At 38.3% G+C, this 13599-nt stretch overlaps 1 protein-coding gene across 6 annotated transcripts in view; it reads right to left on the minus strand.

The window, feature by feature from the left end:
* MOV10L1 (Mov10 like RISC complex RNA helicase 1) overlaps nt 1-13599 on the minus strand; it is a 54171-nt gene that overhangs the window by 23011 nt on the left and 17561 nt on the right. For 4 of the 6 annotated variants that reach the window (XR_006104314.1, XM_042470932.1, XM_042470931.1 and 1 more), the window contains 8 exons: nt 12718-12869; nt 12459-12642; nt 10593-10787; nt 8361-8475; nt 5399-5576; nt 4406-4476; nt 2811-2902; nt 1170-1228 (listed from right to left, as the gene is read on the minus strand). Coding sequence is in view for 5 of the 6 variants with exons in the window: in XM_042470932.1 (XP_042326866.1) it covers nt 1170-1228; nt 2811-2902; nt 4406-4476; nt 5399-5576; nt 8361-8475; nt 10593-10787; nt 12459-12642; nt 12718-12869 (1046 nt within the window). In the remaining variant the exon portion in view is untranslated. The remainder of the gene's footprint in view (nt 1-1169; nt 1229-2810; nt 2903-4405; nt 4477-5398; nt 5577-8360; nt 8476-10592; nt 10788-12458; nt 12643-12717; nt 12870-13599) is intronic. The other 2 variants (XM_042470933.1, XM_042470934.1) reach the window with 2 other exon arrangements.

Raw genomic sequence — 13599 nt, forward strand, 5'->3', positions numbered from 1 at the left:
GACTACAGCTCTGGAAACCAGGGTTTTAATTCCCACTCACTCATGGAAACCCACTAGGTAACCTTGGACAAGTCAGACTCTGTCAGTTTCAGAAGAAGGCAAAAACAAACCGCTCTGAAAATTTTTCCCAAGAAAATCTCATGACACAACTTGAAAGCACACAACAAGAATAACAACTGATATTAAAGGGCAGAAGTTAGAACAGCACTGCTTTTGGGGTTAGGCTTTCTCTAACTGAAATTTTCCGCATGAAAACACTGCATCATTAAGATTAACAGTAAAAATTCAAATATCTGTGGCTTAAAAAAATCATAACGAATTGCTCCTTGTTTTCCGAGTACGGAGAAGAGGCAGTTGAAACTTCATAATGCAGTCCTGATTCCACACCAAAGAAATGTTTCAAGATTCATTAGTCATTAAAGTAGGGGAACACCACAGGGAAACTAGCATGATTCTGAAACTTCACAAGGGGATACACTAATAAATAGTGTGTAACTTATAGTGGGACAAGGAAAGGAAGGAAAAAGAATGAAGAAAAGTGGACAAGATATGCCATTATCCCCAAAATGTGTAACTCACTGTGTTCTAAACACCCATACACATTTTACTTCTCTATTAAATCTCAGATTGTTGCAAACTATTTCATCCAGACATATTATTGCAATGTATCAAAAGACAGACCAGTAATTCCACACATGTCCTGAATTAACCTCTTCTCCAACCTGAGTTGCTCAGTTTTGCTGAGGTAAGACACTAAGGTCCAAAACATGTTGTAGAAACAATCCAGTTTGAGACTGCTTTATCTGTCCTGCCTCAGTCCTAGGAAATCCTGGGAATTGCAGTTTATTGAGGCGCCAGAGCTCTCTAACAGAGAAGGCTAAATGTCTCACAAAACTACAGTTCCCAGAATTCCCTAGCACTGAGCCAGGGCAGTTAAAACAATTTCAAAGTGGATTATTTCTGCTGTGTGTTTTGGAGCTAAGTCAATCAATAATCTGTTGAACAGATAAGTTGTATAAAACAGAGGAGCATCATTACCAAGTTGTCCCAGGAAGATAACCAGCCCTAAGGAAACACAACTTGAAGAAGATTTTTTATAATGGCCAATCTGATGAAAAGTGAGGGTTTCTCAGACGTATCTCCTCATTAGAGGGGAACACATTTCCTACCCTTTTCTCCTAAATGAGGGGCTTCTCCAACTGCAAAATGGCATCTCCGGGTTGTAGTCCTGTCAACAGACCAGAATAAAAGTTAACCTTAAAAAGTAAAGAAATAATAATAGTAAGTCTGATCCCACACATTTTCTTCATGCTGTTGCTATACATACATATAGAAAAGAGGACCAACTTCTTAATCAAACTCTCCTGCTTAGCAGCAAATCTTCCCAGAGTTCAAAAAGCAAATCTTGATTTATTTATATACTGGTTCTATATACATCATTTTATACAACAACAACAACAACAACAACAACAACAACAACAACAACAATAATTTGTATCCCGTCCCTCTGAGAACAATCGGGGCGGCTAACAAAGTTAAAAATACAGCACATATAAAATCCCTGGTGCCCTCCCCTCCTTAAAAAAGTATTAAATCCAATGCAGAATTAAAAATAAGCAAAAAACAACGAAAAACATACAAATTAAAAACTGACTAAAAGGTCAACAACTATGCCATTGTATATCATGGGACTTGATTATTCATGGATTTTGGTATCCACAGGGGGTTCTGGAACCAAGGAGATTATCGCACCAGGGCAATTCAGCAAAAATTGTGGTCCTGGAAGATAATGCAACAGTAGCAGTATAGCGATTGATATTTTTGCACAGTCGTGTGACAATGCCAACATAAAAACCAAATAACATCGCAATTATGTTCTGAAAACATTGATTAACAAATCGTTATTACATTACAATTGATTGTTTCATGCATGCACTGTTTCAGGGCTATGGCGCATATCTGATATTAATGCTTCTGTCCCACACAGAATAAAGTAAAATAAAATTTATTACTTCACCACATTATTTTTATCCAGAGTAAACAAAATCATGCCCAATACCCCAAAATAAGACTGAAATCCACTGCAAAACTGATCCCAGCAATGAGAATGAATTGCCTCTACTGAAATGCAGCCTGGGTAAATGTCCCAGGTTGCTTCCCCAATAGTGCAAATGAAACGCGATTAACTTCCACACCTTCGCAATCCGCTTCACTCACACTGACAAACTATTCACAGGACTTCCCCAATGAATGAGAAGTTGCACGGGAATGCCAGGGTGTTCACAGGAGAAGTACTGGATGAGCTCAATGTCGTTTGAAAATCTCTGGCACGATTGCATGATTATGCTGGGAACATTCCTTTTAGTTCCACTTCTTTTCCCCATCTGATAATCTAACAAACCTCAACAGATAACAAGTTCTCCCAGTATACTATTTCTTCAAAAGCTGTGTGAATTTTTTTGTCTTTAAAAGTCAGAAAAAGGAAACATTTTGATCATAAATAAAAGATTTGTCTTTATCATGTGCGATATGTCTAGAGAATATAGACAATATGTCTACATGTTAACATAAACAAGAGGCAGAGAACACTAATGATTTCTTAACATGGAAGTGAGTTATTGCAGCAATCCTGTACAGGCCTGACTAGATCAAGTCCCTCTAGGAGATGAGAGCAAACATGTTTATCCAAACTGAAATTATGCAACATGCCAGATAGAAGAGGGCCAGGGTCTAGAATTAATTGTATGAACAAGCAAGTAAACATATATTTGATTCATATATATCAGATACAACTTTAAGAATGGGCATACCTGCTGACAGTAAATTCTACATCCATTGGTTCACAATTATAAGTCTGCTCAAACTCTGGACTAAGTTTCAGGGTAACATCTTCTTCATGAATCTATATATAAGAGAAATAAGACTTTATTATTATTATTATTATTATTATTATTATTATTATTATTATTATTATTATTTTGCTGCCTCTCCTCAAGGATTGATGCAGGGCACAGCAACAATTAACAAACAGATGACATCACGTTAAAAACACATCAGATAAAACACATGTCGATTTCAAAGGTCAAATAAGACGTACACATATTAAAACAATCCATAGTTAAATTCATCATTTAAAATTCACAATTTAAAAATAATCTGGATAAGCCTGCTGGAAGAGATTGGTCTTTAATGGTCTTTTAAATATAGACAGCGTATTCACCTGTCAAATCTCTTTGGTCATGTCATTCCACAATCTAGGGGCAGTTGAATAAAAGTCCTCTGACTGACAGTTGTCAACCTTGTTTTGGATGACTGAAGTAAATGTTTGCCAAAGGACTTGAAAATATGGGGTAGGTTACACGGGAAGAGGCGATCCTGTACATAACCTGGGCACAAACCATGTAGGGCTATAAAGGTAACAATCAAAACTTTACGCCTTGCCCAGAAACTAACTGACAAATAGTGGAGTGATTTTAATACTGGTGTGATAAGATCACTCCTTGGTGTCTCAGTAACCAATCTAGCTGCCATGTTCTGAATGAACTGACATTTCTGAACTTGGTACAGATGTAGTCCAATATATAGCACATTGCAAAAGTCCAGCCTTGAAGCTACCTTTAGGTCCTCCAGCTAGAGGAAGGGGCATAGTTGGCATAACAGATAATGCTGAAAGTATGCAGTCATCGCTGTCACATCTATCTGACGTGTCATTTGGAGCAAGGAAACCAAAAGCACCCTCAAACTGAGAGCACAGTCGTTCAGGGGGAGTGTAACCCCATCCAGAACTGGTTGACACACCCTCAAATCCAGGTTAGCTGGCATATCCCATCCTAGAACTGCTGTATTAGCTAAACAACCTTGTACCACTTGAATTTCAGAACTCCTGTTGTGTGTCTTCAGGTTGCTTCTGACATATGGTGACCCTAAGGCCTATGGGGTTTTCTTGGCAAGCTTTTTCAGGATGAGTTTGCCATTGACATTCTCTGAGGCTAAGAGAGTGTGACTCATCCAAGATCACCCAGTGGGTTTCCATGGCCAAGCCAGGATTCGAACCCTGGTCTCCTAGTGTTCTAGTCCCACGCTCAAACGACTACATTCCTAGCTCAAGAATATTCCAACAGTAGGCATTTCCATGTTTTAATGAGTTAAACTACATTTAATTATTAGTCTGTAGAGATAGAAGTAAATTTAAGAATTCAGCTATGAAAAACAAGATCATTCAAAGGGATACCTGCAATGAATCCTAAATCAAGAGAAATAATTCTTTTTTATACACAAATACTTATCTGAGAACATGCCTCACTGAACACAATGGTATTTGCTTCTAAGTAAATATGGATAAGACAGTGTTGTTATAAACAGAGATACATAAAACTGAACAAATAAACATGACTAGTTAACCTACCTCAGTAATATAAGCAACATAGTGGATTATATGCTCCGAGTTGCCTTGGGATTTTAATATCACTCTGTCACCTAATTGAAGATATATAAATATATATTAGAGCTTTTCCTATGTAACAATTGGAACAATAAGACAGATAGTCTCTATGTATGGAACTGAATGGAATCTAAACATATTACTACATCATAGGCAAGATGACCTGTGTATCATGTTATCTTTCATTATAAAAACAGAATTCACAAATTATTTTGATTTGTGATTCCAAAAACTTCCTATTTACACAGGATTTTAGTGAACAACACAACTTTTCTGTAATCTCTTCAGTCAACCTGGGAAATAAATAAAAACCACAGGAAAACAAAGGCTGACATTTTCATTGTGTACTATAATTGGGCACTGTTCATTGCTCACTGTGCCCTCCACAACGCCTAGTTACTGATGTGTGTTGCACAATGTTGCTATTCTGCACAGGAGTTGTGAGGTGCTGATGCAACACAACTCCACATGTGAACATTTATGCTACACTATGGGGATGTTGGATTGCAATTTCATGCTCAGTGCTGGGCATCTGATATCTGTAAAATGATAATCAAAATAATATTTAGTTTCATAACTACAACTGTGGATGTTTTAGCTTGGAAAATTCAAGCAACTAAAAGGTTTCACTAGCTTCAATCTTTACTGAAAAGGCAAGATTTCATACAATATTTCATACAAACAAAATACCTTCCTGGTTGTTGCTGCTGTGTGCCTTGAAGTCATTTCCAATTTGTAGCAACCCTAATATGAACCTATTACGGGGCCTTCTTGGCAAGATTTTTCTTTGCCTTCCTGTGGTTGAGAGAGTGTGACTTGCCCAGTGGATTTCCATGGCTGATAAAGGATCCAAACTCTGATCTCCAGTGACACTTCAGTGCTCAAACCACTACACAACTCTGGCTCTCTCTATTCTGGTCACTGCACAATCTTAATAAGCTGAGAGAAATTCCATACCTGGAGCTAAAGAAGGGCGACCCTCTGCAACACCTGGCACTTCAAGTACCAGAAAGTTTCCATTTTTTTTCAAAATGACTCCACACAGGGAGAAATCCTTTAATTCTACCTCTTCATTGATCTCCTCAAGCCATAGCAAAGTAGAAAAAACTGCTTTATAATTAGCTAGAGTTAAGCCCTGAAAAGAAAGAAATCCTGACATCATTTTGATTACAGAGCTCACAAAAAACCATCACATACCATAGAACTTTGAACTTAATATAATATTGCTTTTCAGATAAAAAAGTCTCTGTCTAGTCTGTAAATTATAAGAGAGCATCCTTTATAGTACAGAAGCATCAAATCTCTATCGCCTAACAAATGGGAACAGGTGGCCATGAAAAGGGGAAATGATTAAATACTACATAGTATTACACTTGTCCCTCCATATTCGCTAGGGTTAGTGGCAGAAGACCCCCGCGAATATGGAAAAAACGCAAATAACAAAAACACCAGGTTTTTACTGAGAACACCTCTCTAGGTATCTCTAGGTCCTCCAGTGCAACTCTGTGGTTGATGTCCAACAGACACTGACCACAGAACTGCCCTGGAGGAGCTACAAAGGCCTAGTAGAGTATTATCTCTAGGAATCTCTAGGGCTTTCAGTGCAACTTTTAGTTAAAGTTGACCACAGAGTTGTACTAAAGGGCCTAGATATTCCTAGAGAGAACATATTAATCAAATCTGTGAATAATCAAATCCGCAAATATCAAAGCCGGAGGGATGACTGTATTTGTAACTGTGCCCTGGCAAGGGACCTGTCTTCTATTCAGCAAAGGCTAAATGCATATTTCTCTCAAAGTATATATCCCTGATAGGTGTCACTTTCTGTTTTATCTGTTAGCTGAGCTGCTGCCTGGGGCAGTGTTTAAGTTGGACAGAACCATGATGTCTAAACAACCATATGTTACACAGAACTGAATACTTAAGTAATGATGAACTGAAGAGTTTTCAGGTTTATATTATCTCCAGAATAAACTGCAATATTTACCTCTGAAAACAGAACAATTGTCACATTCGTTACAGCCACTTTTACTGACCTGTGGGTCTGCTTATAGCTAAAACAGCCCATCAGATAGCTGAAGTACAACTCTTCCTTTTCCTCCTCTAAGAATGGCAAAATGTAAGTGAGCTTTGATTTTTTGCTCTCCTTCTAACATGTTCAAATCTATTGCATGAATAAGGTGAAGTGGGGGATGAGAAGAAATTGTCCTGACTTATAGAATCACAGAATAAGAGTTGGAAGAAACCACAAGGGCCATCCAGTCCAACCCCCTGCCATGCAGGAAATCTCAATCAAAGCATACCCAATAGATGGCCATCTAGCCTCTGCTTAAAGACCTCCAATGAAGGAGACTCCACTACACTCCGAGGGAGCGTGTTCCACTGTCGAACAGCCCTTACTGTCAGGAAGATCCTCCTAATGTTGAGGTGGAATCTCTTTTCCTGGAGCTTGCATCCATTGTTCTGGGTCCTAGTCTCAGGAGCAGCAGAAAACAAGCTTGCTCCCTCCTCAATATGACATCCCTTCAAATATTAAAACAGGACTATCATATCACCTCTTAACCTTCTCTTCTCCAGGGTAAACATCCCCAGGTCCCTAAATCGTTCCTCATAGGGCATGGTTCCCAGACCCTTCACCATTTTAGTCACCCTCCTTTGGACATGCTCCAGATTCTCCACATCCTTTTTGAATTGTGGTACAAGAACTGGACACAATATTCGAGGTGGGGTCTGATCAAAGCAGAATAGAGTGGCACTATTACTTCCCTTGATCTAGACACTATAGTTCTACTGATGCAGCCTAAAATTGCATTGGCCGTTTTAGCTGCCGCATCGCACTGCTGACTCATGTTCAACTTGTGGTCTACTTGGACTCCCAGATCCCTTTCACATGTAGTCTCATTCAGCCAGGTGTCCCCCATCCTATATCTGTGTATTTCATTTTTCCGCCCTAAGTGCAGTACCTTACATTTCTCTATGTTGAAATTCATTTTGTTAGCAATTCTACATGTGCCTGTCTTTTGCTAAAGAATGTAACAGCATTGCTGGATCACACTAAAAGCTTATCTAGTCCAGAATCCTTAAACCCAGAGCTAGCCAATCAAATACCCTAGGAAGCTCAGACACGGTACAAGGGCAATTCCACACTATTCATGCCAGTCTACTTTCATGCCTTTTCTCTTCACAGCTAGTACAAGAAGTATATTACTCAATTCCAATGTAAACCCTTATTTCTTCTATTGTGGGTGTTAAGAAAAATTCAATTTTACATGTGCCTACCCTTTGCTGAACAATGCAACAGCTAAAGTTACACTTTATTGCATTTCCCATTGTGCCCTTGTCCTTATGCTGGCTCTTCATCCATTTCCAGAGGGGGTGTGCACCCTCCCCTTTGACTTCTATCTTGCTGAACATGTCAAACCTAACCCCATAATTTTAAAAATTATTAAATTATTAATTATTAATTAAAATTATTAATTTTAAATTATTATTTAAAAAATTAAAGCCTGGCTCCTGCTTGCCGAACTGGTTGAATGGGAAAGCAACACTCAGCAATCTTATTTCAAACTTTTCAGCCATTACTAGGCTCTTAAAATTTCTTATCTGAATCAAATAATATGAAATTCTATTAAAACAAATCATGTGACATTGCTCTTATTATTGTTAATAAGAACATAAAGTAAGATCATAAGAACAGTTTTCAGAACAATATTCAAGACTGTATCTGTATCTGAGTTATGTACGGTATCTGTGCAGACACATAACTGGGTAAAGATTTTCAAAAATTATTTATTTTTTAGTATTCTGCCTTTCTCCTAATGTAGGGCCCAAGGTGGCTCGCAGCATAGGTTAAAGGAAGTAAAACATAATGATTATAATAAACAAATTTTAAAAATTATATAGTGTAGGAACATCCTACCTCTCCAAGATGAGGATGAAAAGCAAGAATGTCCAATTTCTTTTCCACACATTTCCTTAATCTATCTGGAATTGGGTACTGTGGAATGAAGTTTGGTAGCTGTCTCCTTGACTGTCTAAGTTATTAGAAAAATCATAGCAATAGGTAATATTTATGATGGGATTTTAAGTAACAAAATTAAGAAAACTCATAATAAATATTCCAAGCATATATAAGAACCAGACACTGACATGATGGTATACACAGATGATTACAAACCAGCCAATTTCAGTGAAGCATCATCATCATTTGTCTTAAATATAGTTGGCCCCTTTCTTCTTGGGGGGGGCGGCCCGGACCCCCCCCCCCCCCCCGCGTAAGGGAAATACAGTGTATGCTCGAACCCCATTGAAAACAATGGGGCTCATGCTGCTTCTGGTGTGTGGCTTCAGCGTAAGCTGAAAGCCGTGTATGGCGTGCCCACGTATGACACAGGCGCACTGTATCAACAGGCTTGAAGACAGAAAGTATCCAGGAAAGCAAACTGACGAATGATTATTTTAATGCTAATACGGACTCTTTTTTTGCAACAGACTATTCAGGCAAAGCCAAAATATCCAGTTGGAACTTCTTGAAGACTTGTCTGGGTGTTGCTGACAGCACAAAACAGAGTTGCTTCTCTGTGTGTGTTAACTGCAAATGTCTACAAACAACATGTTAACATCTGTTTTCAAGATCTACATTGGGAAAATGTTCAGTAAAGTGCTGCACAAATGATGCATGATTCTTAGACCAAATAAAATATAGTGGATACATGCCTTGAAATGCTGGAAATGTGTTTTTAATAGTAACATGAACATACATCACTATGTAAAGGGTTCTTGAGAGTCTTAAAGGTTCTAGAAGATCCCTTTGCATACTGATTTTCCAGACTAACATTGCTACAAACATACATCATTCCTGATAATCATATTCTAAGTTTAGTAGACAAGGGAAAATCCAGATGTCCGTGGGAAAACTGCTTCTATTCCAAGAGTGAGCTTAAAGTCATCAACCTCATTGTAATGCTCAGACTGCAAAATGTGCCAGACCAAAACTTAATTATGGCCCTATACAGACAGGCCAAAATAAAGCTGCTTCAAGTCACTTTGGAGGTATGATGTTTCAATGATGCATGAGTCCTAAGAGACTGGAAGCTACACAAAAGCTGCAGTCCAGTCCTTAGGACTGGAGCATGGCTTTGGTGTGGCTTCTGGACTCTTAGGATGCCTGTATCATTTAAACAGCATACCTCCAAAGTGATTCAAAGCAGCTTTATTTTGGCCTGTCTGTATCAGGCCTATTACTCCTTTCCTGGAAGGAGACTATTGCAATTGCCAATTGCCCTATGGCTGAAAAGGAAAGGAAGAAGGGATGACCTAGACCCAGTTATTGATCAGAAGAACTGGAGCTGCTGGGAGGTTGCCCCATCCTTGGCTTTCTAGGGACATAATGGAGTCAGAGAAGCCAGCACCATGGAAAATTCCAACTCATGAACTTGCTCCACAGATTTACTTCTTGTTGCTGAAGGAAAAATTTTCAGGATGATTAACTTTTTAGATGTGGAAGTACAAGATTTTAAAGGGAAAACTACCTCAATTGTTGCTTATACACTTTCCCCTAAGAATCCCCCTCCAGGTCCAAAGTTTCAAATGACAAACCAACATAAGAATGTGGGTCCATGATAAGAGGGTATACTCTGGATGTCCAGAGACTTCCCCTCAGAATTGGCCAGGTTCTTTGGGTCTAGAAGCCTGGTTTTGACAGGTTCTGGATTTTGATAGGTTAAAAATCCCTGTTTTGATTAGTTTTAGATCTGAATTTCGGCATTTCACTGCTGTTGTCCCTTCAGTATCTTCTCTTCAAATGAATGGCATTAACTCCAAACCACTGCATCTGAGGAAGCACACTCTAGTCTATGAAAGCTCATGCTGCCAACTCCTTTCTTTCAGTTAGTCTCAAAGATGCTACAAGATCTCTCTACATATTGATTCTACAGACTAACACGGCTATATCTTTGAATTCTGACCCACTTGGTTATATTTTTTTATTCTATATTATACCTATTCCTATAATGAAAGGGAAGTAATAAGCCAGTTAGGTTTTATGGATACATACACATTTATATGCGATTGATCTTTAAACCTCCACACAACTGCTGAAAATAAAAAGTAATTTCTTTAAGTGGAGTAATATTAGTGAAATTGCTAATACCTTTTCCAATCTGGTAAAACCACTGTTGCCTTTATCTTCTCGTTCTCAGAGGTGAACTGGTATTTTCTTGGGGAAAATGGCTCAGTGGCTGTTATTAGTGATTCTTCTTCTGTTATCACCGTGGCTTCAATATAGCGACCAATAACACAGTCCGAAAAACAGAGCAGCAGAAGTTCTTTACAGTGGCCAGGATTTCTTTAGAGGAATAAAGTAATGTAAGATTTCTAAGTGAGGAAGCATATAAAAAAGGGTATTTTCCCTTCTCCATAATGTATGACACAGGTCAAAAAGATGGCTATAAGAAGAGTATATGCATAGTTTTAAACGAGAGCCTTCTCTGTTGGCTACTCCCAACCTCTGAAACTCCCTAATCTGGCCCCCTCCCTGCTTGTTTTTCACTGGCAAGCAAAAACATTTTTATTCAAGCAAGCTTTCTAATGTGTCATCAAGAGGTAATTTATATGGGATATGTATTTTAGTGTTGTTTTTAGCTTAGTATGTTTAATGTGAATTTTATATTGTTTTAAATACAGTAGAGGATTTTAATTATTTTTAATATTTATTATAAAGTTTTCTTTTCAGATGTTTTTATCTTGTAAGCTGCCTTGGGTCCTTTTCTGGAAGAATGGTAGCACAGAAATTAAGTAAAATAAATAAATAAATGTTGTTTATGGTGCTTTTAGTCCAGTTGGCTTGGAGGTAGAAGCAATTAGGGGATGGGCCGATAATACTCAGACACTTGTCATTGTGGACGAGGGTGATTAAAGTTTTAGTACGACACATCTGAAGGGTACAGTTGGCCCTTCCCTTATGCAGAAATCCGTTCTAGACCCCCCCCCCCCCCGGTAAGGCAAATACCGTGTATGCTTGAGCCCCATTGAAAGAAATGGTGCTCATGTACATGCATCATTGCTGCTTCCGGTGCACAGTTTCAGCATAATGCGGGCGCAATGTACTATGTAAGAGGTCACTGGACTAGGATAACAGAAAGCCCTGGTCACCATATCCAGCTACATTAAATGATGTGCAAATCTTTGATTCTAAACTCATTCCAACCACCATCTTGAGGGGGAGAGAGGCCAGGCCTGGAAGACAAAGAGCCCTCCTCCAACCACCATCTTGAGGGGGAGAGAGGCCTGGCCTGAAGACAAAGAGCCCTCCTCCTGACTACCATCTTGAGGGGGAGAGAGGCAGGCCAGCAACAACAGGCCTCACCTGGAAGACAACATTCTTTTTAAATTAATATCAATTATTTCTTTTTAAAATATTTTGATTGTACTTTGTATTTGTCATTTTTTTACTTGTACACCGCTATGATCAAAGCGGAATAGCGGTCTATAAATAAAACTTATTATTATTATTATTATTATTATTATTATTATTATTTTAAATGCTTTACAGGTGCAGATTGGCTTAACAGTGCAACATATTCTGTAAAAGACAAAATATTCAGTGGCCCTTATAAGCAAGAATTAATTCAGGAACCATTCAGGGTTAATTAGTGCATGCCTCAGAGAGCCAGAATTTCCTCTTGGGTGCAGCTAGCTCCCTGATGAGATCAATGGCTAATTAGGTGGGATTCCATTCCTAACACTACAGGGAACTATCACTCTTCCTCAAATTTCTAGGCGACAGGGAAGAATAATAAAGTATAAATGATGCATATGTTTATCCATTCTTAGAAACCAGGTCTTCTGAAGTAAAAATAAAACACATACAAAATCAGTATGGCAAGGTCATAAACTGAGAATTGATACAGTTGTTATTTTAACATGCACGTTCTCCTGTAATTCTTTTTGCCTGTTCATTACAGTGCTGGCCACCAATGTAAAATTTTAAGTGTTGATATACAGAGTACACACTTACTTGGCAGTACATAAAACCGTAATAGAAATCTTCTGCCCAGAAGGCAAGGAGATGTCCCCCTTGGATTCAGTCATATTTTCTTTCACATTTTCATTCTGTACTTGTTCACTGCTTAGTTTTTCTGTCTGACTGACAAAAGAACTGTCACAGTCTTCAATATTATTCAAATCTGCAGATACAACCCCTTTTAAAAAAGCAAGAAAATAAATTAACCAATTCTAATTACACCACGTATAACCTGCAAATGAATTATATTTACCAGGATTAACACCTTTGGGTACAACGGATGATGATATGGATGTTGTTGAACTCTTCTGGCCATTTTCTGGCGCTTGCAGATAAAATTGTTTCTCTTTATCCCAGCCACCTAATTTGCAGCTGACTAAATGATGTATTGCCTTCCCTTTATTTCTAAAATAAGAAAACAAATAGCATTTAAATCTTAATCTTTGTGCGTATATAAAAATTCATGAGATTTCAAGAGAAGAGATACCATAAGTGAGACTAGGGACTTGCTTTTCTGGGATGCCAATACTTTAACCATTTTCAGGATGGAAGCATAAGGTCCCTGTGTGAAAAAGTCCTAAGAGTAATTCAACAGTGATAAGATGAAGCTTTATCACATCCCTGCCCCATACAGAGAAGAAAGAATATCAAAAGATGCCCTACTGCAAATGTAAGGAGTCCTTCTATTTGACAGAGGATTTCTAAGGCAATAGATGCTTCCACTAATAGAAGACAGTGCAGAGAATTGAAGGGGAGGGGAATTTGGCAAAAAGTGGGAGACTGTTCCATTTGGTTGGGATGGGAATAACAAAGTCTTCAAAAAGTTGTTCACTTGAGTTCCCCATCAGACCTAGCCAACACAGCCAATGTGAAGAATGCTGAAAGTTGCAGTTCAATAACGTCTGAAGGACTTTGATTCCCTCCATTGTGTCTAGATGAAAGTGGAAACAGAGGATTCCTTCCATTTACAAAAAAGGCACTACTGTACTGGATATGATTCATGATTATTAGAATACCGTACGATTCCCATATTCAAGAAACCCATGGTTTCATTTATCTACATCCCTAAAAATACATTGTTTAGGTATTTTCTAGGTCCGTCAGCATGATTCTATGGTATGGATTTTGTCTGGTT

Source organism: Sceloporus undulatus, chromosome 5 (genome assembly GCF_019175285.1).
Source record: "Sceloporus undulatus isolate JIND9_A2432 ecotype Alabama chromosome 5, SceUnd_v1.1, whole genome shotgun sequence".
Taxonomy (NCBI): domain Eukaryota; kingdom Metazoa; phylum Chordata; class Lepidosauria; order Squamata; family Phrynosomatidae; genus Sceloporus; species Sceloporus undulatus.